At 45.1% G+C, this 27762-nt stretch overlaps 1 protein-coding gene across 1 annotated transcript in view; it reads right to left on the reverse strand.

The window, feature by feature from the left end:
* The window catches only part of LOC139280102 (uncharacterized), a 340066-nt gene that overhangs the window by 154789 nt on the left and 157515 nt on the right, over positions 1 to 27762 (reverse strand). The window contains exons 6-7 of the mRNA XM_070899614.1: positions 9523 to 9630; positions 4284 to 4393 (exon numbers count right to left, since the gene is read on the reverse strand). Of these exons, the coding sequence (XP_070755715.1) occupies positions 4284 to 4393; positions 9523 to 9630 (218 nt within the window). The remainder of the gene's footprint in view (positions 1 to 4283; positions 4394 to 9522; positions 9631 to 27762) is intronic.

Genomic DNA, 27762 nt, shown 5'->3' on the forward strand with positions numbered 1-27762 from the left:
CAGAAGATTGAGAAGTGATCTTATTGAAACATATAAGATTATGAGGGGGCTTGACAAGGTAGATGCAGAGAGGATGTTTCCACTGATAGGGGAGACTAGAACTAGGGAGCATAATCTTAGAATAAAGGGGCTGCCCATTTAAAACTGAGATAAGGAGGAATTTCTTCTCAGAGGGTTGTAAATCTGTGGAATTGGCTGCCTCAGAGAGCTGTAGAAGCTGGGACAATGAATAAATTTAAGACAGATAGACAGTTTCTTAACCGATAAGGGGATAAGGGATTAGGGGAGCGGGCAGGGAAGTGGACCCGAGTCCATGATCATATTAAATGACGGAGCAGGCTTGAGGGGCCGTATGGCCTACTCCTGCTTATGTTCTTCTTCTCCTTAAACCTACCTCTTCGACTAAGCTTTAGATCACCCCTCCTAATATCTCATTCTTTTAATATCTCATTTTTTTTGGATTACACCTCTTCGTAAAGCAGATGTTTTTACTACATTAAAGACACTACATAAATGCAAGTTGTTGTGTCTATATTTAGATTAGGGCATTTAGAATCATTGGGGCAAAATTCCCCTTAGCGGCTCCGGGGGAGGGGGGGGAGCGCTCGTGCTCACAGGGCGTGAAAGTGCTTTCGCCTGGGGCTGGGGGGATGGCAGGGAGCGCTCGTGAAATTGCGTGGGATTTAGCAGAGGTGCGAATGCAATAGCGTGAGGCTGGCGCTGCCACGGACGATCCGGGCCGCACCCAATCGTGGGGTGAAAGTTAGAGGAGGTGCGCCTCATTGGTTGGACCGTTGTTCATCGATGTCACGGGGTCTGAGCTGCGATCGTGCCTTTAATAGAAGGGGAGGGGTGTTGAAATCCGTCAGCGCTTGCTCCGTGATGCGCCTACGTAGCGCCCCTGATCCTGCCCCGGGAGGAGGTGGAGCACCCGACATTGCGTTCCAGAACTTAACAATCCTGTGTGTGAAGAAACTTTTCCTCATTTCACTTCTAACTCTTTTGCCAATTATTTTAAATCTACGATCTCTGGTTACTGACTCACTTGCCAGAGGAAACTGTTTCTCCCTACTTGCTCCATCAAAACCACATATCATTTTGAATACATGTCAGTCTCTCCTTAAACTTCTCTGCTCTAAGGAGAACAATCCCAGCTTCTCCAATCTCTCCACATAACTGAAGTCCCTCATATCATCTTAATAAACCTCCTCTATACCCCTCTCCAACGCCTTGACATCCTTTCTGACGTGTGGTGCCAAGAATTATAGGCAAAGTCCAGCTAAGGTCCAACGAGAGTTTGTAAAGGTTTAGTATGAATTCCTCGTTTTCCTATTTCAAATCCCTCTATGGATTTGCCCCTCCCTATTTTGTAATCTCCTCTAGCCCTACATCCCTCCCAAGATATCTGCACTCCTCCAACTCTGGCCTCTTGCGCTTCCCCGATTTTAATCGCTCCACCATTCGCAGCCGTGCCTTCAGCTGCCAATGCCCTTAAATTTTCTTCCTAAACCGCTCTACCTCTCTTTCCTTCTTTAATATGCTCCATAAAACCTACTTCTATGAACTCATCTTCCCTAATATCCCCTTGTGTGGCTCAGTGTCAAATTTTGTTTGATAATGTTCAAATGAAGTGCCCTGGGACATTTTACTTCTTTTAAGTCATTACATAAATGCAAGTTGTTGTGGTTGTTGCTGTATTCAATGTCCCTATTTAGAAAGCCAACTATCCCACACGCTTTTTTAACTGCTTTATCAACTTGTCCTACGACCTTCAAAGATTTGTAAATATGTAACTCAGATGCCTCTGCTCTTGCACCCCCCTCAAAATAGTACCACTTAGATTATAGTGTCTCTGCATGATCTTTCTCCCAAAGTGCATCACTTTACACATATCCGCTTTAAATTGCACCTCCCAAGAGCCTGCCCATTTCACCAGTCTGTCTATGTCCTCCTGAAGCCTGCTACGATCCTGCTCACTATTTACTACATTGCCAAGTTTTGTAGCACCGCAAATTTCAAAATTGTACTCCTTATAAACAAGTCTAGGTCATTTATATACAAGAAAAGCAATGGTCCTCACAACAATCCTCGAGGTCCCCACTGCATACTTTTCTCCAGTCAGAAAAACATCTGTTCACTACTACTCTCTGCTTCCTATTCCTTAGCCAATTACACATCCAAGTTACCACCATCCTTTTAGTAGCATGTGCTTCTATTTTCCAAATATTTTCTGTTATGATACTTTATCAAATGCCTTTTGAAAGTCCATAGGTACAACATCTAATGCACTACTTTCATCAACCCTTTCTGGTACTTCATCAAAGAACTCAATCAGGTCAGTCAGACACAATTTGCCTATAACAAATTCGTGCCTCATTAACCCATGCTTCTCCAAGTGAGAATTACTTTTGTCCTTGGCAATGGTCTCTAGAAATGTTCCCGGTTAAAGGGTGTGCCCCAATCAAAAGTTCGCGCATGCGTGGTTTTTCCAATTTAAAAGCCGGTTCACTGGCTGTGCGGGACCCCTGTAGCGCTGCGCAGCCGCACAGCTTAAAAGGAACATTGTTCTCTGGTAGTTTTCTCTATTACTGATGCAGTTACCAGGTTCATCCCTCTCCACTTTTTCAACAGGCTTGTAGATTATACTTTGTTTGAAAATTGGCTTTTTGAGTCAGTATTGTATTGGTGTGATCAGTATTATATCGGTGTACTCAGTCAGTGTTATATTCATGTGCTCAGTTAGTATTTTTTAGATGCACGCGAGTGTTACATAGGTTTGAAATAGACGTGCTGCATGTTTTACCGACTTAAACGAAAGATAAAACATTTGGCTGTAAAAATTGCTGGGGGAGGGGGGAATTTCTGTTTTAAAACTGTTAAAATCTAATCCTGCCAGCTGTATTTTAGATTTAGATGCAAATGTGGCTGAAATAGAGTGCAAAAATTGGAAAGGAAGTAAAAGTGTGGGATATCCAGAATAAGGTTATGGTGTAATCTCATACACCATAACCTTTTTACTTTTAAGAACATAAGAACATAAGCAATAGGAGCAGGAGTAGGCCGTATGGTCCCTGGAGCCGACTGTGCCATTCAATAAGACCTCAACTCCACATTCCTGCCCAATCTCCATATCCCTTGATTCTCCATGACTCCAAAAATCCATCTCAGCCTTGAATATATTCAGAGACTCAGCATCCACAGCCCTCTGGAGCAGAGAATTCCAAAGATTCACAACCCTCAGTGAAGAAATTCCTCCTCATCTCAGTCTTAAATGGTCTACCTCTTATCCTGAGACTGCATTCCCTCGTTCTAGACACTCCAGCCAGGGGAAAGAATCTCTCAGCATCTATCCTGTCAATTTAGTTTTCTATCACTGGAGATCAAGCATGATTATTTGAATGTGCAATCCTAAACACCATTAGTTGTTCATGATTTTAATCAGCTGTCGAGAGGTTCACATTTTAAGACTGCAACTTTCCGCTTTTGATTTCCTTCTTTCTTACCTCCTCAAGATACGGTAACCCATCTGCTTGTCCAGCTGAAAATGGTTAGGCCTCGATTTTAACTGAGGAGCATGTTTGGGATGGGTGGGGATGCGGTGGAAGGTATACCCCCATGGGGATTGCTGCGTGAGGCTCGGGCCATTTGAACTCCCAGGTCTCGGGACCTGAAGAGCGGGGGAACACTCCTGGCCACAAGCATTTTTAATTTTTAAGAACTTATCATGGCCTCTTCTGGACAGTCGCCACCTCCTGCCGTGGTTCAGCTGTCAGGATTGACACTGGACCGCCTCCCTGAGTCATCGTGAAAATCACGTTGCAGCGCCGATGACATCATCAGACCGTGACTTTTGAATTTAAACCAGGTCCTCGATTGCATGCAGCAGGAGCCACGGGTGGCATTAATGTCTTTGAAGGCAAGATGTTACCAGGCGGGAATTATATTTATATTTCATGTGAACTATGCCCCTAAAATTACATCTGGAGTACCAACATATGAATACTTAACATGTTGATCTGAAATTTATTGGAAGTTAACAATACTGCTAAAATAGCAGAATACACCCAAGTGCTTTTACACTAATATCCCAGAACATAATTCCAAGACTTATGTCATGGACCAGAAGACCCCAGAAACAGTGCCTTCTTTTGGTTGAGCTGTCAAATGCATATCTGTAGCTCTTGGCAATTGAATCTAACATGCTAAAAGCTCCTGAAAGTAGGAGGCACAGTTGCAGCAGTTTTAACAACTTTTATCACTCCACTGAAAATTAAAGCACTTACTTCACTCCATATCGATCCCGAAACATGATATGGTTTCGAAAAGTGCGATTTACATCAAGGTCTATTTGTTTAATTTCTGCTGAAAAACTTTGTGCTTGTTTTTTCATTTTCTGTAAAAAAAAAAAATTCACAATCAGCTGCAGGAGCCTGCACCACCATTCAATATGATCATAACTGATCATTTTTGCAACTTTAGTACCCCATTCCTGCTTTCTCTCCATACCCCTTGATCCCTTTAGCTGCAAGGGCAACATCTAACTCCCTTTTGAATATATCTAACGAACTGGCTTCAACAACTTTCTGTGGTCGAGAATTCCACAGGTTCATAATTCTCTGAGTGAAGGAGTTTCTTCTCATCTCGGTCCTAAATGGCTTATCCCTTACCCTTAAGACTGTGACCCCTGGTTCTGGACTTCCCCAACATCAGGAACATTCTTCCTGGATCGGGCTGCCAGCCTGGACGGAGAAGGAAGCAGTGCAAGCTCTGCAAAACCTGCTAACCACCACGTGGCAGAGGAAGATCAGTCCATGGTGGATCAAAGCAATTTTGAGTCTGAGAGAGAGGAGGCAGATGCTGAAGTGCACTGGGTACACACATTTGCGACAAAATATCCACCTATAATGCTAAATGTAAAATTGAATGGCTTACCCGTAGCCATGGAACTGGACACTGGCGCTAGCCAATCTATCATGAGTAAAAAGATATTTGAGACACTGTGGTGCAACAAGGCACTCAGACCAGCCCTGAGCTCCATCCACACGAAACTGAAAACATATACCAAAGAGCTTATCACTGTCCTGGGCAGCGCCATGGTCAAGGTCACCTACGAGGGCACGGTGCATGAACTGCCACTCTGGATTGTCCCGGGCGATGGCCCCACACTGCTTGGAAGGAGCTGGCTGGGCAAAATCCGCTGGAACTGGGATGACATCCGAGCACTATCACATGTCGATGAGGCCTCATGTACCCAGGTTCTTAACAAATTTCCTTCCCTTTTTGAGCCAGGCATTGGAAACTTTTCCGGAGCGAAGGTGCGGATCCACTTGGTCCCAGAGGCACGACCCATTCACCACAAGGCACGAGCGCTACCTCACATGATGAGGGAGAGTGTGGAAATCGAGCTGGACAGGCTGCAACGCGAGGGCATCATCTCCCCAGTGGAATTCAGCGAGTAGGCCAGCCCGATTGTTCCAGTACTCAAAAGTGATGGCACGGTCAGGATTTGCGGCGATTATAAAGTAACTATTAATCGTTTCTCGCTACAGGACCAATACCCGCTACCTAAGGCAGAAAACCTATTTGCGACGTTGGCAGGAGGCAAGACGTTCTCCAAGCTCGACCTGACTTCGGCCTACATGACGCAGGAGCTGGAGGAGTCTTCGAAGGACCTCACCTGCATCAACACGCACAAGGGACTGTTCATCTACAACAGATGCCCGTTTGGAATTCGGGTCGGCTGCAGCGATCTTCCAGAGAAACATGGAGAGCCTACTCAAGTCGGTACCACATATTGGTCACAGGTTGGGACATCGTCGAGCACCTACAAAACCTGGAGGAGGTCCTCCAGCGACTGGATCGCGTAGGGCTGCGGCTGAAGAGGTCAAAATGCGTCTTCATGGCAACAGAAATGGAGTTTTTGGGGAGAAAGATCGCGGCGGACAGCATTCGGCCCACAGACGCCAAGACAGAGGCTATCAGGAACGCGCCCAGGCCACAGAACATCATGGAGCTGCGGTCATTCCTGGGACTCCTCAACTATTTTGGTAACTTCCTACCGGGGTTAAGCACCCTCTTAGAGCCCCTACATGTGTTATTGCATAAAGGTGAGAACTGGGTATGGGGAAAAAAAAACAAGTAATTGCTTTTGAGAAAGCCAGAAACATTGCTCCAACAAGCTGCTTGTATTGTATAACCTGTGTAAAAGACTTGTGCTTGCATGTGATGTGTTGTCATACGGAGTCAGGTATGTATTACAACAAGCCAATGTTGCGGGGAAGTTGCAACCTGTCGCCTATGCCTCCAGGGAGCTTGTCTAAGGCCGAGAGGGTCTACAGCATGATTGAGAAAGAGGCATTAGCGTGTGTATTCGGGGTAAAGAAAATGCATCAGTACCGGTTGGCCTCAAATTTGAGCTGGAAACCGATCACCAGCCCCTCATATCCCTGTTCGCTGAAAACAAAGTGATAAATACTAATGCCTTAGCCCGCATACAAAGGTGGGCACAAGTGCTATCAGCATATAACTATACCATCCGCCACAGGCCAGTCACCGAGAACTGTGCGGATGCTCTCAGCCGGCTACCGTTGCCCACCATGGGGGTGGAAATGGCGCAGCCTGCAAACTTGTTGATGGTAGCGCAGCCCGCAGACTTGTTGATGGTCGTGGAACCGTTTGAAAATGATAAATCACCTGTCACGGCCCGCCAGATTAGGACTTGGACCAGCCAAGATCCTCTGCTGTTCCTCGTAAAAAACTGTACTGCATAGGAGCTGGGCCAGCATCCCCGCTGAAATGCAAGAGCTAATCAAGCTATTCCAGCGGCGAAAGGTCGAGCTGTCCTTTCAGGCAGACTGCCTGTTGTGGAGTAACCACGTAGTGCTACCCAAAAAGGGCAGGGAGACATTCATCTCAGATCTCCACAGCACACACCCGGGTATAGTAATGATGAAAGCGATAGCCAGATCCCACGTGTGGTGGCCCGGTATAGACTCTGACTTCGAGTCCTGTGTACGGCAATGCAGCGTGTGTGCTCAGTTGAGCAATGCGCCCAGAGAGGCACCACTAAGTTTGTGGTCCTGGCCCTCCAGACCATGATCGAGGACTCATGTCGACTATGCGGGCCTGTTTCTCAGTAAAATGTTCCTGGTGGTGGTGGTGGATGCTTTTTCAAAATGGATTGATTGTGAAATAATGTCGGGAAGCACCGCCACCGCCACCATTGAAAGCCTGAGGGCCATGTTTGCCACCCACGGCCTGCCTGACATACTGGTCAGTGACAACGGGCCATGTTTCACCAGTGCCGAATTTAAAGAATTCATGACCCGCAATGGGATCAAACACGTCACCTCGGCCCCGTTTAAACCAGCCTCCAATGGGCAGGCAGAGCAGGCAGTACAAACAATCAAACAGAGCCTTAAACGAGTCACAGAAGGCTCACTCCAAACCCACCTGTCCCGAGTACTGCTCAGCTACTGCATGAGACCCCACTCGCTCACAGGGGTGCCCCCAGCTGAGCTACTCATGAAAAGGACACTTAAAACCAGACTCTCGTTGGTTCATCCCAACCTGCATGATCAGGTAGAGAGCAGGCGGCAGCAACAAAATGTAAACGATGGTCGCGCCACTGTGTCACGGGAAATTGATCTGAATGACCCTGTATATGTGCTAAATTATGGACATGGTCCCAAGTGGATCGCGGGCACAGTGATAGCTAAAGAAGGGAGTAGGGTGTTTGTAGTCAAACTAGACAATGGACAAATTTGCAGAAAGCACCTGGACCAAACGAGGCTGCGGTTCACAGACTGCCCTGAACAACCCACAGCAGACACCACCTTTTTCGAGCCCACAACACACACACAAAGGATGAACGACACCACCACGGACCAGGAAATTGAACCCATCACGTCCAACAGCCCAGCAAGGCCAGGCTCACCCAGCAGCCCTGCAGGGCTAACAACACGCCAGCCCAGCGAGGGCAGACAACACACCAGAACAGACATTTGTACCGAGGCGATCCACCAGGGAAAGAAAGGCTCCCGACCGCTTCACCTTGTAAATAGTTTTCACTTTGACTTTGGGGGGGGGGGGGGGCGTGATGCTGTGTATCTGTAAAGCATGCACTTCCATGTTCCGCCACCAGGGAGCGCATCCCCTGAAGTCCCAAGGGATCCCAGTATCCCTTGGGAGCACTATATATAAGTCGGCCCCCAAGGCCTGTTCCTCACTCTGGAGTGTCTTGATACTTTAACCTCTCTGTGTGCAGTCTCATGTGTGTTAGGAACACAATACCTTTGAATGTGGGTCTCCGCCCCAACTGCTTCAGTTAGCACTCCAAGAAGGAAGTAGAGTGCTTGATTTAACGCTCCACTTCCTTCTTGGAACACAAATGCCGAATTTTTTTTGAAGTTTGAAACCGTTAACGCCTGGCATTAACTTTTCAAACTTGGAACAATTAGCACCCCAAACGATGGCGAGTGAATTTCTCCCGCAAAGGTTTAAAAACAAACTTTCAAAGCAAATAATTGCAGTCTTTATAATTAATTGCAATTTTTATTTAGAAATATAGAAGATTCAACAATATAAGCCATAATAAGATAGATAATGTGACCTTAACAATGGATAGTATATTACGGAGATTATTTCCCTTGTGGAAAAAGGCAAGAAAGGACTCTATAAAGCTTAGAGATTGGTGCAATTTGTTCTATGGCAGGACATCCAACTGAACTGAACTTTTCTACATGTATACACTGTTGTTTGAACCAACATTTTGGATATAACAGGGCCGCACTGTATAACGGAATTAGAAAAATCCTATACATTGGTGACCGAAAATGATTGAAGACAATGGGCCCGAGTTTAGTCGACTTACCGCCGGCTCAGCAGTCTCCATGTTTTCTGGGCACTCTCCCCTCCAAGCGAGTTTGGTGAAGTCCTCACGCCGGCGGGGAGAGAAGACCGCTGGAGAGCGTCTGCTGGCGTGCGACACCGACAAAAGTCCTCCCCAGATTGGTCCGGGCGGTCCTCCGCTCCAGCAGCAGAAGAGACCGCCACATGGAGGCAGGTCTTACTTGAACAGTAAGTATGAAGACCTGCAAGAAAAGTCTAGTGAACTTGTTTTCTTCATTTCTTTGCAAGGATTTTGGTGGATGGGTAGTCGTTTTTTAAAAAATGTTTTGAAAATGTTTTATTTTTCCCGTTTCTTCCCCCCCCCCAATCCCTGGGCCCGACTCTATCATCGGGGTTACTTTGCCGAGGATTGCATTTGCCACCCAGAATGCGACCTACCGCCTGCTGCTGCCCAGAATCGGTGTGCAAGGCCCATTTTTTCCACTGGGCGCTTTTCCCCACATTTTCCCACCAAACTTCCGCCCAAAGTACCATCAGGATCCTAGTGGTCCTTTTGACGGTACACGAGCGGAACTTAGGTTTGACCAAACTCGGGCCCAATAAAAAAGTTATAGCCACCGTGCTGATTTTAATCATTTACTTAACACAGAAACAATTTCGTAAATAATTTACCTCATATTTCCCTTCATTCTCAGACTTCAACTTTTCTAAATCTAATAGGAGTGACCAAATCTGACCCCGAAGCTGCAGTGGGATTCCTTTGTAAATTCTACGGATCATCTGAAATAAAAACACAGGCCAGTGTTACTCTTGTCACATGATAATCATGTATGCTGAATTCTACACTCACATGGATACACAAATTTATACAATACCCAATTATTGACACATTTCTAATTGGAAACTTACTCTGTTATTTTACTAAACTATTATAAACTTCTCCAATTTAACAAAATAATTCTTCCTTAATAATACACAATACAAAATATGCACAATGCATATTTACTGAGAATTACTCACTACCGTGTTAAGGTTTATTCATGAACAGGTATCAAGTTGATTTTGCTTCTTTTTTAAAAACTGAATTATATCCTTTGTGGAATTTTGTTTTGCAACAATTTTCCCTTCTCTTCTGAAGGAGTTGGTTCCATAGTCATCAGTACCTCATCCAAGTAAGTATTGCTCATAAGTGTGCCTAGACAGTGAGTTTTGGCAGGCTATTCCACTTATGACATTAGGTTGAATCTGATCCTGACTTCACCAGTGCTTCTAAACTCCAGGACTTCTCCAGCCCTGAAATATGTCAACTCTCTTATGAGAATGCTGCCATCTCCAGCATCCTGAACCCAGTTCTATCAAACCCGGACCATAGTTCAATGCTACATAAGACCATGATCCCACTGCTGCCAAATCACATTAGTCACTGATTCTGACACCACAGTGTAAATGTGAAAATCAGTCGGAAGAAAACCATTTGTAATTAAGTGGTGAACTGCCGGCAAGTTCCGAGCACTAATAAACAGATCACCATTTTCAGCAGGGGGCTGTTGCAGGAAATCCGGTGGGCCATCCACAGATCTGCAGAAAGGGGAGGGCTGGGGCAGAGCAGGCTGTGAAGGGGTGCTAAGCTGTGATGGGGAGCATTTTTGACAGGGGAGAGCATTAGCAATGAGACACGGAGAGCAATTATGCTCATCCTGCTGCCCAAGAAGTGCCATATGATTTCTCCTAAGCAGATCCTGTGGTCAACTGGTTATAAATCTTCAGCTCCTCCAAATGATCGATAAACCAGCAGGAAATGATTGACTTCCTTTTTCTTTTTTTAAAACCGTCATTTTGCATCATAGCAAAATGTGACATTTTGAAATGCAACATAGTAAAAACATATACATATATACATAGGATGCTCACAATGTTTTTTCAGCTGGGAAGACATGACTGGAACGGCAGCAGGCACTGAGCTGATATTCTCATTAGCATCTAGGTATGGCAGCTCAACATTCCTGGTTAGAGGATCTTCAGACGGAATAGAGAGGGGGTAAAAAGGGAGGGGGTGTCACGGTATAGATTGAAGAAACTATTACAGCTGTGAGGAGGGATGATATGTTAGAGGGATCATCAAACTAGGCCATATGGGTCGAACTGAAAAACAGAAAAAGGGCGATTACACTGCTGGGAGTGTATTATAGACCCTCAAACTGTGAGAGGGAGATAGAAGAGCAAATATGTAGGCAAATTTCTGAGAAGTGCAAAAACTATAGGGAGTAATAGTAGGGGATTTCAACGATCCTAATATTAACTGGGACAAAATTAGTGCGAAGGGTACAGAGGGTGCGGAATTCCTAAAATGCATTCAAGAGAACTTTTTTAGCCAGTATGTAGCAAGCCCAACACGGGAGGGGGCGGTTCTGGATTTAATTTAAGGGAATGAAGCTGGGCAGGTGGAAGGGGTCTCAATGGGAGAGCATTTAGGTGCTAGTGGCCATAATTCAGTTAGATTTAAGGTAGTTATGGAAAAGGACAAGGATAGACCAGGAATAGAAATTCTAAATTGGGGAAAAGCCAACTTTGCTAAGCTGAGAGGCGATTTGGCCATAGTGGACTGGAAACAACAACTTGAAGGTAAATCAGTGTCAGAGCAGTGGGAGGCATTCAAGGAGGAGATCCGTAAGATTCAGGCCAAATATGTGCCCTTAAAGAAAAAGAGTGGGACTAACAAATCTAGAGCCCCCTGGATGTCGAGGGACATAGAGAGTAGGATAAAAAAAAAAAGCGAGGCTTATGACACATACCGAGGGCTAAATACTGCAGAATCTCGAGAGGAGTATAGAAAGTCCAGGGGTGAAATTAAAAAGGATATTAGGAAAGCAAGGAGAGAGCATGAAAAATTCTGAGCAAGTAAAATCAAGGAAAACCCAAAGATGTTTTATAAATATATTAAGAGTAAGAGGATAACTAAAGAAAGGGTTGGGCCTATTAGAGACCAGGAGGGTAATGTGTGTGTGGAGGCGAAAGATGTGGGTATGGTTCTTAATGAATACTTTGGTCGGTTTTCACAAAAGAGAGGGGCGATGCAGACACTACTATCGAGGAGGAGAAGTGTGAAATAGTAGATGAAATAAACATAGCGAGAGAGGAGGTATTAAGGGGTTTAGTAGCTTTGAAAATGGCTAAGTCCCCAGGCCCGGATGAAATGTATCCCAGGCTGTTAAGTGAAGCAAAAGAACAAATAAGCAGAGGTTTTGACCATAAATTTCTGGCTTGAGGTGTGGTGCCAGAGGACTGCTAATGTGGTACCTTTGTTTAAGAAGGGAGAGACCGAGTAATTACAGGCCAGTCAGCCTAACATCAATGGAGAGAAAATTATTGGAAAAAGTCCTGAATCAGGATAAATCTTCACTTAGACAGATTAATCAAGAACAGTCAGCACAGATGTGTTAAGGGAAAGTTGTGTCTGACTAACTTGATTGAATTTTTCGAGGAGTTAACCAGGAGGGTCGATAAGGGCAGAGCATATGATGTAGTGTATATGGATTTTAGCAAAGCTTTTGATAAGGTCCCACGTGGCAGACTGCTCACAAAAGTAAAAGCCCCATGGGATCCAGGGCAAAGTAGTAAGTTGGGTCTAAAATTGGCTCAGAGGCAAGAAGCAAAGGGTAATGGTTGATGGGTGTTTTTACAACTGGAAGCCTGTATCCTGTGGGGTTCCGCAGGGCTCAGTGCGAGGTCCTTTGCTTTTTGTGATATACATCAATGATCTAGACTTGAATATAGGAGGTATGATTAAAAAGTTTGCAGATGATACCAAAATTGACTGTGTGGTTAATAATGAAGAAGAAAGCTGCAGACTGCAGAAAGATATCAATCAACTAGTCAGATGGGCAGAACAGTGGCAAATGGAATTTTATCCAGAGATGTGCGAGGTAATGCATTTGGGGAGAGCTAACAAGGAATACACATTAAATGGTAGTATACGGAGAAATGCAGAGGAACAAAGGGACTTTGGAGTGCATGTCCACAGATCCCTGAAAGTAGCAGGCCAGGTAGATAAGGTGGTTAAAAAGGCATGTGGAATGCTTGCTTTTATTAGCCGAGGCATAGAATACAAGAGGAGGGGTGGTTATGCTTGAACTGGTTCGGCCATAACTGGAATACTGCATGCAGTTCTGGTCACCACATTACAGGAAGGACGTGATTGCACTGGAAAGGGTACAGAGGAGATTTACGAGGATGTTGCTGGAAGTGGAGAATCTAAGCTATGAGGCTGGATTTAACAACATAAGAAATAGGAACAGGAGTAGGCCATACGGCCCCTCGAGCCTGCTCCGCCATTCAATAAGATCATGGCTGATCTGATCATGGACTCAGCTCCACTTCCCTGCCCGCTCCCCATAACCCCTTATCGTTTCAGAAACTGTCTATTTCTGTCTTAAATTTATTCAATGTCCCAGCTTCCACAGCTCTCTGAGGCAGCGAATTCCACAGATTTACAACTCTCAGACAAGAAATTTCTCCTCATCTCTGTTTTAAAAGGGCAGCCGCTTATTCTAAGATCATGCCCTCTAGTTCTAGTCTCCCCCATCAGTGGAAACATCCTCTCTGCATCCACCTTGTCAAGCCCCCTAATAATCTTTTGTTTAGATCACCTCTCATTCTTCTGAATTCCAATGAGTAGAGGCCCAACCTTTCCTCGTAAGTCAACCCCCTCATCCCCGGAATCAACCGAGTGAACCTTCTCTGAATTGCCTCCCTGATCACTTGCTGTACCTGCATATTATCCTTTTGTGTTTCATGCACAAATACCCCCAGGTCCCGCAGCACTGTAGTACTTTGCAATCTTTCTCTATTTAAATAATAACCTGCTCTTTGATTTTTTTCTGTCAAAGTGCATGACCTCATTCCAACATTATACTCCATCTGCCAAATTTTTGCCCACTCACTTAGCCTGTCTATGTCCTTTTGCAGATTTTTTTGTGTCCTTCTCACACATTGCTTTTCCTCCCATCTTTGTGTCATCAGCAAACTTGGCTACGTTACACCCAGTCCCTTCTTCCAAGTCGTTAATATAGATTGTAAATAGTTGGGGTCCCAGCACTGGTCCCTGCGGCACCCCACTAGTTACTGGTTGCCAACCAGAGAATGAACCATTTATCCCGACTCTCTGTTCTCTGTTAGTTAGCCAATCCTCTATCCATGCTAATATATTACTCCCAACCCCGTTAACTTTTATCTTGTGCAGTAACCTTTTATGTGGCACCTTGTCAAAAGCCTTCTGTAAGTCCAAATACACCACATCCACTGGTTCCCCTTTATCCACCCTGTTTGTTACATCCTCAAAGAATTCCAGCATATTTGTCAAACATGACTTCCCCTTCATAAATCCATGCTAATTCTGCCTGACCGAATTTTGCTTTTCCAAATGTCCTGCTACTGCTTCTTTAATAATGGACTCCAGCATTTTCCCAACCACAGATGTTAGGCTAACTGGTCTATAGTTTCCTGCTTTTTGTCTGGCTCCTTTTTTAAATAGGGGTGTTACATTTGCAGTTTTCCAATCTGCTGGGACCTCCCCAGAATCCAAGGAATTTGTTTTCATTGGAACAGAGGAGGCTGAGGTGAGACACCATTGAGGTGTATAAAATTATGAAGGGCCTAGATATAGTGGATAGAAAGGACTAATTTCCCTTAGCAGAGAGGTCAACAACCAGGGGACATAAATTTAAAGTAATTGGTAGAAGGTTTAGAGGGGATTTGAGGGGAAATTTCTTCACGCAGAGGGTTGTGGGGGTCTGGAACTCACTGCCTAAAAGGGTGGTGGAGGCAGAAACCCTCATCACATTTAAGTACTTGGATGTGCACCTGAAGTGCCGTAACTTTCAGGGTTACGGACCTAGAGTTGGAAAGTGGGATTAGGCTGGAAAGCCTCTTGTTGGCCGGCATGGACACGATGGGCCGAAATGGCATCTTTCCGTGCTGTAAACTTCTATGATTCTAGGAAGTGCAATCCTTGTAAGGGCTCAACTATCTTATCTTCCAACCCTATCAAGGTGCTTAATAAACTTAAAAGTGGAGGAGTAGAGACTTAGCTAAAGGGCCAATTGAGCTTTAGTTTTTCGATAACTGAGGTGTGAACCCTGCCCATTTAATTGCGAGATAAACTATCAAAGCTAGAGAAGCCACTAGATCAAGTGAATCATTCAAAATAAATTCATAATCCACACAGCTGAAAAGTAATTATGTGGTCTGGGTTAATATCTCCCATATGTGTTCAAGCAATATCAGGAGAATGATTTGCTAGTTGAATCATTTGACGTCTAATTTTGGATCTCTGGTGTTTCCTGAGAGCAACAGACATATCAACAGTTATTCAAATTAATTCTATGGTGAGATCCCCAGTGTCATACTGCAAGGTGCACAAATCCCCACAGGAGTTGTATTTCTTCTGCAATTGGCACTTAATACATAAACTGTACAAACATGTACTAATTTAGGACACGAACACAATCAACCAGACCCTAATTTAGCAACTAAATAAACAAAGATTAATAATGTACAGTTTCTGCCATAACTCAAAAAAGAGTTATGGAAAGAACACAAAAATAAATTGATTGACATGCTGTGAGTTTCTAGCACTGTCTGTTTATATTTCTGATTCCATAATTCAGTTTATCTTTCTATCTCATTAAATTATTCATGAATGCGTAATTTACTTTGAGCCATTTGAATGAATAAAATATTATTACACCTTCACATACACAAAAAATGCATTTTCCAGAGGACTGTCATCACTGGACGTGAGTCTTACATAAGCTTTAATAATACTATAAGCAGGACATAGCACCAATTTATTTCTGGTTGCTGTTCAGACACATGGACAGAAGCCAACAGCTGAAGGATCAGTGTTCTTTGTTTTTATTATTTGTGTGATTTAGGCTAGCAAAAAAGCGATTGTCTGGAAAATGAAGTCAAATATCGACATTTGGATACAACGATCCAGTGACAGCTCTTTCAGATCAAACCATTTCTATTTTAACTACACCACGCTCTAAGGGCAAGACCTTCCTTTATATAGAAGTTTTCTTACCCAGGACTTATATTCCGAGTTTTTCCATAAAAATCATCAACTATTGACCTATTTCTACTCTCTCAAGCTTCCTTTCCTAAAATTATGCGACCACCTGTATCAAGCGAACATTGAAACAAATCATCATCTAGACTTTGGAATCAAAAGCACAATTTCTAAATTTGCAGACTACACCAAATTAGGAGGGATTGTCAACACTGAGGAGGACTGCAATACATTATAAGATGACATTAATAAACTTGCAGAATGAGCATATAATTGGCAAATAAATTTCAACGTAGATATGTATGAGGTATTACATTTTCGTAAGAAAAATAAGGCAGTCAGATATTACTTAGAAAATAAGAATCTAAATAGGGTAGAGGAGCAAAGAGATCTGGGAGTACAAATACACAAAGCACTAAAAGTTGCAATGCAGGACAATAAGTCCATAACAAAAGCAAACCAAGCACTATGGTTTATTTCTAGAGGGATAGAATTGAAAAGTAGAGAAGTTCAGCTAAACTTGTATCGAACCTTGGTTAGACCACACTTGGAGTACTGTGTACAGTTCTGGTTGCCATATTATAAAAAGGACACAGAGGCACTGGAGGGGTTGCAAAGAAGATTTATCAGGATCATACCAGAACTGTGAGGTTTTACCTACAAGGAAAGGATGAACAGGCTGGGTTTAAAGAGGTCTTTAAAATTATGGAAGGTTTGACAGATTAGACAAAGAGAGTGTTTCCACTTGTGGAGAAGAGCAAAACTAGAGGCCATCAATATAAGATAGTCACCAAGAAATCAAATAGGAAATTCAGAAGAAACTTCTTTACCCCGAGAGTGGTGAGAACTCGCTACCACAGAGAGTAGTTGAGGTGAATAGTATAGATGCATTTAAGGGGAAGCTAGATAAGCATATGAGGGAGAAGGGAATAGAGAGCTATGCTGATAGAGTTAGTTGAGGAAGGATGAGTGAAGGCCCGAGAGGAGTATAAACGCCGGCATGGACTGGTTGGGCCAAATGGCCAGTTTCTGTGCTATGTATTCTATGTAACTAGCGTCAGTTTGTATTCATGATAAAGACTCTACTTACTGAATTTACAGAACACAACTACTTTTTGAATGAAGTACTCCAGTTCTTGTTCCAATGACTCAATTAGTAAATGCACTGCCCAGAGTGGAACTGAGTCATACAAATCATAAAGGTCCCAAACCAAGTTTGATCCTCTGTCAATGCTAATATAGCTGATCTCAGCCAGACCAGTAGGGGAGCCACACTTGGTTCAGTGTATTTGCATACGAACAGTTTTCAACAAAGCAAATAACACACAGATTGACTTCCAATACTAGTAAATTGTAGTTAAACGTAACACTGAGAAAACAACATTGCAACTAATAATGTATCATCATCATCATAGGAAGTCCCTCAAAACGAAGATGACTTGCTTCCATGCCAAAAAAGGATAAGTTCACAGGTGTTCCAATGAAGGACCTAATATTCCAGGTCCTGAGCTACATCCTGAAGGGTGGAAGATGCCTGTGTGTGGATTTTTTTAATGTGTAGTGGCCATTGCACACCAGCCACCACACGGGCTTGACAAAGCGAGGTCTTGGTCGAGTGTCAAGGATTACCCAAGACCGCTGGTGACCTGCTCTGGTGCACGGACCTGGTGCGCACACATATCGCAATGTGGACTGGCCCGTGCTGTCCCTGGATCCCCAGCCCCGAACTCATGCCTCCTCTGGGTCCCGATCACGATCCTCCACTAAATTGAAAGTACGACAAGTAAATCACTGTTTCACCTGAAAGGAGTATTTGGGGCCCTGGATAATAGGAAGGGAGGAGGTAAAAGGGCAGGTGTTGCATCTCCTGTGCTTGCACGGAAAGGTGCCGTAGGAAGGGGAGGGGGTGTTGGGGATGACTGCGGAATGGACCAGGGTGTCGCGGAGAGAGCGGTCCCTTCAGAATGCTGAGAGGGGAGGGGAAGATGTGATTGGTGGTAGGATCACGCTGGAGGTGGCGGAAATGGTGGAAGATGATCCGTTGAACGTGGAGGCTGGTGGGGTGAAAGGTGAGGACAAGGGGAACCCTGTCATGGTTCTGAGAGGGAGGGGAAGGGGTGAGAGCAGAGGTGCGAGAAAGAGAACAGATACTGTCGAGGGCCATGTTAACCACGGCAGAGGGAAATCCTCAGTTGAGGAAAAAGGAAGGCATGTATAAAGATTTAGTGGTTAAAGGGGTTTAACACAAGAACTACCCAGACACACATTAATATCTACCAGCATAAGATTCCATGCAGTCAGCACACCTCCCCCAGACATTGGGCCCAAGTTTCGGGCCGCGCCTAGAACGGCGCATCCCCGACTTGGACGCCCGTTTTTCGCGCCACAAAGTGCGCCTAAAAAAAAAAACTTAGATTCTCCGGCTCCCTGCAGGTCGTTTGCAGCTCGGCACGGCGCAGCAAGAGCTGTGGGGGGCGGAGCTAGGTCCCTGCGCTGAAAACAGTGCCGGGACCTCTGCACATGCGCGCTACAGTGGGCGCGCATGTGCAGTAGCTCCAGGCACCCAAAACTGTGTGGGTGTGGCTCGAAGCACGCAGCCCCTAGCCGAATGGCCTCACTGGGGCTGTGTGCATAAGGCTGCCTCCCACGCCCAGCTCCTGCTTCCTCCCGACCTAACTCGACTCCCGCTCCCCGCTCCCCCCCCTCCCAGGACCGGACCCGACCTGCGCTCCCGACCACTGCCCCCCCCCCCCCCCCCCGGACCGGACCCAACCCAACCTCCCTCCCTCCCTCTCCCTCCTCGGACCCGACCCGCGCTCCCGACCCCACGCCACCTACCTGTAAATCTGGTGCTGGGGACGGGCCCTGCCCGAAGTCTTGGGCCCGGCCCATTCAGCCTCCCCCCCCCCCCCCATCTCCTCGCCCCCTTCTCCTCCCCCCCTTTCCCCTTCTCCTCTCCCCCCCCTATCCCCTTCTCCTCCTCCCCCACCCCCCCTTCTCTCGCTGTCAGAAACACAGACACTGACAGACAGAGAGTGAGAGACACACACAGACAGAGAGATAGAGACACTGACAGAGACACACTGGTGGGCATCCCAGCATGCTGTTGGAGGGCTCCCGGTGCTGCCGTCGGTAAGTAGAAAATGTTTTATTTATTGATTTTTTTAAAATTATTTCTTATTAATTTTTTTTGATTGATGTATTGGTTGATTTATTGATGTTTTTATCATTTATTATTGATGATGGCTCTTTATTTGTAAAACTGAAGTGTTTAATGTTTGTAAGCTTCCCTTTAAACCCGCCCCGCCCCCCCCCCCCCCCCCATTCCCTACGCCTGATTTGTAACCTACGCCTGATTTTCTAAAGTGTAGACAAGGTTTTTTCGAGCGTATAAAAATCTTCACTTACTCCATTCTAAGTTAGTTTGGAGTAAGTTTTCACTGCCGAAACTTTGAAAACAGGCGTAAGTGGCCGGACACACCCACTTTTGAAAAAAAATTCTGTTCCAAAGTGAAACTGTTCTAACTGACTAGAACTGGAGCAAACTAAATGCCGAGAATTTGAATTTCTAAGATACTCCGTTCTACACCAGTTGCTCCAAAAAATCAGGAGCAACTGAGGCCTAAACTTGGGCCCATTGTCTCCCAGCCCCCTCAATACAAACAATTCTACCTTCTAAGTTCACAGAGTGGTTATTTTATTCTCTGAAATAAATAATTTAAACTACAATTAAAACCAGATAAAATAACCTTGAAAAGAGCAACTGCAACCTTCAAGACATAAAATCATTCTGTAGAATCTTGCTTATAAAAATCAAAAGTGACAGTGAGGGAACAAAAGAGTGCATTATCTGTGACGAAGGGAATATTTCATGTTAGTATCTGTTAACATTTCAAATGCAGTGTCCCAAGCAGTTATATTAACAGTCTGCAAAGATTTCAGTCAACTAATTCATAGAATCATTGATTATAGCACAGAAGGAGGCCATTTGACCTGACGAGCCCGTGCCAGCTCTCTGGAAGAGCATTTCAGCTAATCCCAACTCCCTGCCCTCTCCCCGTAGCCCTGCAAATGTTTTTCCTTCAGGTACTTATCCAATTCCCTTTTGAAAACCACAATTGAATCTGTGTCCACCACTCTCTCAGGCAGTGCATTCCAGATCCCAACCACTCGCTGCCAATCAACTTAAATCTGTGTCCTCTGGTTCTCGACCCTTCCACCAATGGGAATAGTTTCTCTCCATCTACTCTGTCCAAACCCCTCAGGATTCTGAACACCTCTATCAACCTTCTCTGCTCGAAGGAGAACAACCCCAGCTTCTCCAGTGTATCCACATAACTAACGTCCCTCATCCCTGGAACCATTCTTGTAAATCTTTTCTGCACCCTCTCCAAGGCCTTCACATCCCTCCTAAAGTCCAGTGCCCAGAATTGAACACAATACTCCAGCTGAGGTTGGACCAGTGTTTTATAAAGGTTCATCGTAACTTCCTTCCTTTTGTACTCTATGCTTCTATTTATGAAGCCCAGGATCCGGTATGCTTTTTAAAGCGCTTTTTCAACCTGCCATGCTACCTTCAATGATTTGAGCACATACATCCCCAGGTCTCTCTGTTCATGCACCCCTTTTAGAATTGTACCCTTAAGTTTATATTGCCTCTTCTCGTTCTTTCTAAAATCCGTTTGACTTTTTTGCGTTAAATTTCATCTGTCACGTGTCTGCCCATTACATCAGCCTGTCTATGTCCTCTTGAATTCCAGCACTATCCTCCTCACTGTTCGCTACACCTTCAAGTTTTGTTGGAAGTCTCCTGTTCCACTCCATAGAGAATTACTGATCAACTTAAGATTTTTTTCCCCCCCAGATTTTAACAACAAATGTATGATTTAACACTTTGACAGCTCTTTTTGGCAGAAAGTGTAAAAACAAATGCAGTCAGGAGAACTTCTTTAGCCAGTATGTAACAAGCCCAACAAGGGAGGGGGCGGTTCTGGACTTGGTTTTGGGGAATGAAGAGAGGCAGGTGGAAGGGGCATCAGTGGGAGAGCATTTTGGTGCCAGTGATCATAATTCTGTAAGATTTAGGGTAGTTATGGAAAAGGACAAAAGAAAAAAAGTCCCCAATTGGGTTAAAGCCAATTTTGCTGAGCTGCGATAGGATTGGGCCAAAGTGGACTGGAAACGTCTACTTGATGGTAAATCAGTGTCAGAGCAGTGGGAGGCATTCAAGGAGGAGATCCTGAGGGTACAGAGCAAATATGTTCCCTTAAAGAAAAAGGGTGAGGCTAACAAATCTAGAGCCCCCGGATGTCAAGAGACATACAGGATAAGATAAAAGATTAAATGGGAAGCTTATGACAGATACCAAGAATTCAATACTGCAGAAACTCTAGATGATTATAAAAAGTGCAGGGGTGTAATTAAAAAAGATATGAGGAAAGCAAAGAGAGCATGAAAGAATGATGGCAAGTAAAATCAGGGAAAACCCAAAGATGTTTTATAAATACATTAAGAGCGAGATGATAACTAGAGAAAGAGTGTGGCCTATTAGAGACCATAAAGGAAATGTGTGTGTGGAGGCAGAAGACGCGAGTATGATTCTTAATGAATACTTTGCATCTGTTTTCACAAAAGAGAGGGGCGATGCAGACTTTGCAATGAGGGAAGAGGGAGTGTGAAATATTAGACGAGATAAACATAGTGAGAGAGGAAGTATTAAGAGGCTCAGCAGCTTTAAAAGTGAATAAATCCCCAGGCCTGGATGAAATGTATCCCAGGCTGTTAAGAGAAGCAAAAGAGGAAATAGCAGAGGCTTTGACCATCATTTTCCACTCTCTGGCTACTGGTGTGGTGCCAGAGGACTGGAGGACTGCTAATGTTGTACCTTTGTTTAAAAAGGGAGAAAGGGATAGACTGAGTAATTACAGGCCAGTCAGCCTAACCTCAGTGGTGGGGAAATTATTGGAAAAAATCTTGAGGGACAGGATAAATCTTCATTTGGAAAGACATGGTTTAATCAAGGACAGTCAGCATGGATTTGTTAAGGTAAGGTCGTATCTGACTAACTTGATTGAATTTTTCGTGGAGGTAACCGGGAGGGCCGATGAGGGCCGTGCATTTGATACAGTGTGTATGGATTTTAACAAAGCTTTTGATAAAGTCCCACATGGCAGACTGGTCAAGAAAGTAAAAGCCCATGGGATCCAGGGCAAAGTGGTAAGTTGGATCTAAAATTGGCTCAGAGGCAGGAAGCAAAGGGTAATGGTTGATGGGTGCTTTTGTGACTGAAAGGCTGTATCCAGTGGAGTTCTGCAGGGCTCAGTGCTGGATCTCTTGCTTTTTGTGGTATACAGGTGCAGCGTTTAAAATCCGGAATCCGTACTGTTCCAGAATCCAGACACCGGGACGACCCGCAGCAGGGTCATCCGGAATATGAGCCGGAATCCAGATCCGCCATCGCTCACCTTACCCCCCGCCCCCAACCCCCCGCGAGATTCACCTACCTCGGGCCGCCACCGACCTCACCCCCGCCAGCCTCTCCTCCGCCTCGGGCCGCCCCCCCTCCCCACCCACGTTGGACGGGGCCTGGGGAGAGTCCGTACGCAGCGTCCCCGGGGAGCGGAGAGTGGCTCCGAGCCCAGGAGATTGCAATCCTCAGATCCGCCTGTAGGAGGGGGAAATCAGAGCTTGGGCTCACTCCAGGCACTGGCATCGAGAGGGTGCTGCTGTCACGGAGGTCAAAGCCCCAGGGTGGGGTGGAAAGCGCTGCAGTCACAAGGGCAGGACCCTGGGCTTCCCAGGTCAGACCGCTGCATCCCAGGGACCCGAGGCTGACGGCAGGGTGCTGAACTGCAGGGTCGCAGGCTGAGGACGGAGCGCTGGAGCCTGGGACAGCTCAGACTACTGACCGCAGTGGTAGGAAAACAAGAGTGGAACCCAAGAGAGTCGCGGGTTTGTAGAAGGGAATATGAAAGAAGCATATGCATGGGTATCAAACCTAGAGGGAGCTACTCTTTGGAGTTTTCTCGGAATGTGTGGGCTAGGAGGCTGACAGCTTCAGGGAGATGGGGAGTTTAGGAAGATACAGCTCTAAGCTTCCAGTAGGATGATTTCAGGAGTGCAAGGTGTAAACCTTGAGCCGGGGAGACATTGCTCAAGAACTGGACGTATCAGTGATCTGGGGTTGAAGGGGTCGCGGCTGCGAGATTCCCAGAAGATGTTTGCGCGGGGCGCAGACCCTGATGGTCTTGGCACTGAGGGGGGAGTGGGACGGCAACTTTCAGGAGGGTAGTTGTCGAGTATGAAACCAGCACTTACAACCGAATGTCACTCTTGGAAGTTGTTTTTCTTTTATACGCCCAGTGAGAGTAAAAAGGGAATCCAGCGTAACTTTTGAATCTTCGGGTTACTTGCAATCACGGAGCCCCTGCCTTGGACCTCTGCCTCAGGCCGACAACCCCCGACCCCTGCCGCTCAACCCCCTCCCCCCCCCCTCCACCCTACCTACCTAGACCCTGGCGTTTCCGGACTCGGGACATCAGAAAGACGTTCCAAAGTCTGGAAATACACAGAATCCGGAACGGCCTCAATCCCGAGGTTTCCGGATTTTCGACGCTGTACCTGTATATCAATGACTTGGTTAGGGGTATGATTAAGAAGTTTGCAGATGACACTAAAATAGGCTGTGTGGTTGATAATGAAGAAGAAAGCTGCGGACTGCAGGAAGATATCAATGTATTGGTAAGGTGGCCCGAACAGTGGCAAATGGAATTCAATCCAGTAAGTGTGAGGTAATGCATTTGGGGCAGTCTAACAAAGCAAGGGAATACACATTAAATGGCAGGACACTGAAAAGTATAGAGGAACAAAAGGACCTTGGAGTGCAGGTGCACAGATTCCTGAAGGTAGCAGGCCAGGTAGATAAGGTGGGTAGGAAGGCATATGGAATACTTGCCTTTATTAGTCAAGGTATGGAATACAATGCTTGAACTGTATCAAACACTGGTTAGGCTGCAGCTGGAATACTGAGTGCAGTTCTGGTCACCACATTACCGGTGTGATTGCACTGGAAAAGGTGCAGAGGAGATTTACAAGAATGTTACCTGGACTGGAGAATTTTTGCTATGAGGAAAGATTGGAGATGCTGGGTCTGTTTTCTTTGGAACAGAGGAGGCTGAGGTGAGACCTGATTGAGGCGTATAAAATTATGAGGAGCCTGGATAGAGTGGATAGGAAGGACCAGTTTCCCTTGTCGGAGGGGTCAACAACCAGGGGGCAGAGATTTAAAGTAATTGGGGGAGGTTTCAAGGAGATATGAGGGGAAATGTCTTTACCCAGAGGGTGGTGAGGGTCTGGAACTCATTGCCTGAAAGGGAGGTAGAGGCAGAAAGCCCCACCATATTTAAAAAATACTTGGATGTGCACTTAAAAGTGCCGTAACCGAAAGGTTACGGACCAAGAGCTGGAAAGTGGGATTAGGCTGGATAGCTCTTGGTTGGTCGAACGGTGCGGACTCAATGGGCCGAAATGGTCTCCTTCTGTGCTGAATATTTCTATGATTCTATGAAATCAATTACTACATGTGGAAGGTGAATTGGCTGTGTTTAAGTCAGTCTCACTGTCAATCTGACAAATAAATCAGCTTTGTATTCTCCAAACTGTAGCTACTTTTACACCGCTATCAGACATCAAAGACAATATTATCCCCTATTCAGATCACATCTTTTCTATTTTTCGGCCTGATCTCTCCAGTCGCTAGTATTATTTTCCTACCTTCACTGTGCATTTTTAACCTCCCCCAGATATAAACATTTGCAAACTATAAGATTTTGTGCTTTGAATATTTACTTAGCACATCACTATCTGTATCTCATTTTTTTTGTAATTAATGAACGCACATCCATCCTTTCTTCCCACTGCCTTTGAATATGCAACTGCAACTAACCACCCACTTTCAGAATGCTGCAGTACACCATGCACAGGCACAATTGCATGCAATAACCTTGAACTAGATTAATTCCACCAAATACAATGCATGAAACAGACTACCTGAAATCAATTGATAATTCTAGTTATACCATGGAGCAAGATTACTTCTGTGCTACTTGTACCAAATGCATAAACACATTTATAATCATCACTTTTTAAATTTTGCTACAAATTGTGAGCACTGGAAATTTCTTGAGTCAACATCATATATATTTAAAATCAATAACTGTCTGAACTGGCTTACTGTCTGAAATTAAATCTGACCTGGTTTACATCCTTATACAACAATTATACTTGAATTCTGCACTCAGTGTTGGTGTTGGTTCTAATGCAGCTCCAGAATTTGTACTTTGGGCCAGTTGTCCTGGCTCCACTTAAAAAAGTAAAAACCTTTCAGGCAAATATGCAATTGAATTCATTAGTGCACCATATTAGATTGTGAAGCCATATGAATATATCGACATATGCAACCAAGTCCCTTAATCATGCTATTTACCAGGAAAGGCAAGAAACCTCAGAAAAAATACCTGTGACCAATTCAAGAGAAGCTCTGGGAAATTCCTCTCCAACTCCATCAGCAATGAAGTAAGTTGCAGGAATCATGGTAGCACTTACACATTCTAATGACAACTACCTAACAACTTATCCCTATAAATAATGTTTCCAACTCGAATTGTGATGGGAGGTTGCATTGCTTCCTGCAGCTGGTGGGAATGAGAGAATCTGGGAAAAGCCGCTGGGAAACTGGAGCATTGAGGACCTGATCCTGCGAGTGAACAAGTTGCAGGATTTGTTCAGCTCCATCCTCGACCTGCTACAGATCATGGTGGTGGGCGGACAGAGCACTGACAAGAGCTCGGGGCTGACGAACTTCATCAGCAGTGACCTTTCCCATGGGTCAGGGTCTGTCACACAGCAAGCGTCTACTCATTCTACAGCTGATCAATGCAAAAATGGAATATGTCAAGTTCTTGCACTGTAGAGCAAAGTGCTGTACACTTTTAGGGACGGGACCAACAGTGCATGGCGCACAGCTGGGGGGGGGGGGGGGGGATTATCAGAAAATCGCTCAGGTTGCTCTTAGCAGAAGATCTTTAATTTCTGCAGACTCCAGGGCAATACAGGAGGGTTAGTAATGCTACTTAAAACGAGAAATCTCCTCTCAGAAACATGTTAAGTTCCCTTTGAAAGGACTTAGGTGACTCCTTATTCACTACATATTTTGATGCTTTATCCCAGAGACTGACGACTCTCTGTAAAAAAATAAATACTTCCGTGCATCTAACCTAACTCTTTGCTCATGGATTTTATAGCATAACTTCTAGCCTTACCCTCCCTGTCAGCTTCAGAATCTAATTGGACTGTATCCTTTATCATTTAAAAAATCTTAATCAGATCCTCTCTAAGCCTGTATTTCTTAGAAATAGATAACATTAATTCTTCGAGCCTGTTCTCAAAACCAAGTACAGGTTGAACCTCCCTTATCCAGCACCCTGGGGACCGGGCCTGTGCCAGATAAGGGATTTTGACGGATGAGGGGAGGTCACGTGTTCTGCCGTCTTTCACAAATGCCAGCCCCCAGCCCCAGCCAGCCAGCCCTGCTACAGATATCCTCCCCACCCGCCACGATCTCCAAGACTCACTGAAAGTAATGAAGAGGTATTTTCTTTTTGTTTGGCAGAGCACTGAGGGCAGGGGGGAAAGGGGGGGGGGGGGGAGGGGAGGGGAGGGGAGGGGAGGGGAGGAGCGGCCAGTCCGAGGACACGGCCCACCGGCCCAACCCCAGAGGGAGCAGGGAGTGGAGGGAAGGAGTGGCCAGCCCAGGATGCGGCACGCCGGCCCGACCCCGGCCAGGGCACGAGAGGCAGGTTGATGGGACATAGTGCATTAAAAAAAATAACTTATCAAGCTTTTATTTATAATTTAATTCAAAATATAATTAGTAGTACAGGTTGAACCTTTGTTTCCCCCCCCCACCCCCCTGAATATCTACCCTCAAGGCCACTTAGGCAATCAGTGCCTTCAGAATCGGACCGAGGAAGGAGTCTCTGTCTTCAGGAAAGCAGAGAATATTGGTTATGAAAAAATGTATCTGCGCATGCGCCACCCGAGAATGGTGCCAGACGAGGGGTGGTGCCGGATGAGAGAGTCCCGTATAAGAGAGGTTCAACCTTTACCCTGAAATTTGGTATCAGCCTGGTCATCATCCCCTGCACCTTCTCTAGAATAAATATCCTTCACCATGTATGGGGCCCAAAAGTGGACACAATACTCCAAGTGCAGATGTACCAAAGCCTTATTATGGATTAAGTATAGTATTCTTCACTTGGCACTTTACAGTACAGGGTACTAGCAATACAACCCAATACCATATAGCCACCTCACTCTGCTTGTGAACCATTAACAAGTGATCAGCTACTATCCTTGGTCTCTTTCTTGATCTGTTATGTTTAAAAGATATCCCTGCATGGTACAAACATGCCTGGAGTTTCCCAACTTATAATAACAAAGTCACTGAAGCACATAATCTGAAATCCAAAACAGTTCCAGGTGCAACGTCCCAAATCCGGAACTCCGAAAACTAAAATTGTCCAAAAACCGGACATTTTGCACATAGTTGATGGATACGTCCAGAATTATAGCCCGAAAACCAGACATTTTTGAGGCCAAACCCAAAATCCGGCACAGATTTGGTCGAGGATTCTGGATTTCAGACAAGAAAATCAAGTCTGAAATCCGGAATAATCAACCAAATCCCATGCTGGATTTCAGGTTTTGCCGGATTGAGATGAGGATTCCGGATTTCAGACTTGATTTTCTTGTCTGAAATCCAGATAAAAACAAAAACCAGAACG

This window comes from Pristiophorus japonicus, chromosome 14, assembly GCF_044704955.1.
Source record: "Pristiophorus japonicus isolate sPriJap1 chromosome 14, sPriJap1.hap1, whole genome shotgun sequence".
Lineage (NCBI taxonomy): Eukaryota > Metazoa > Chordata > Chondrichthyes > Pristiophoridae > Pristiophorus > Pristiophorus japonicus.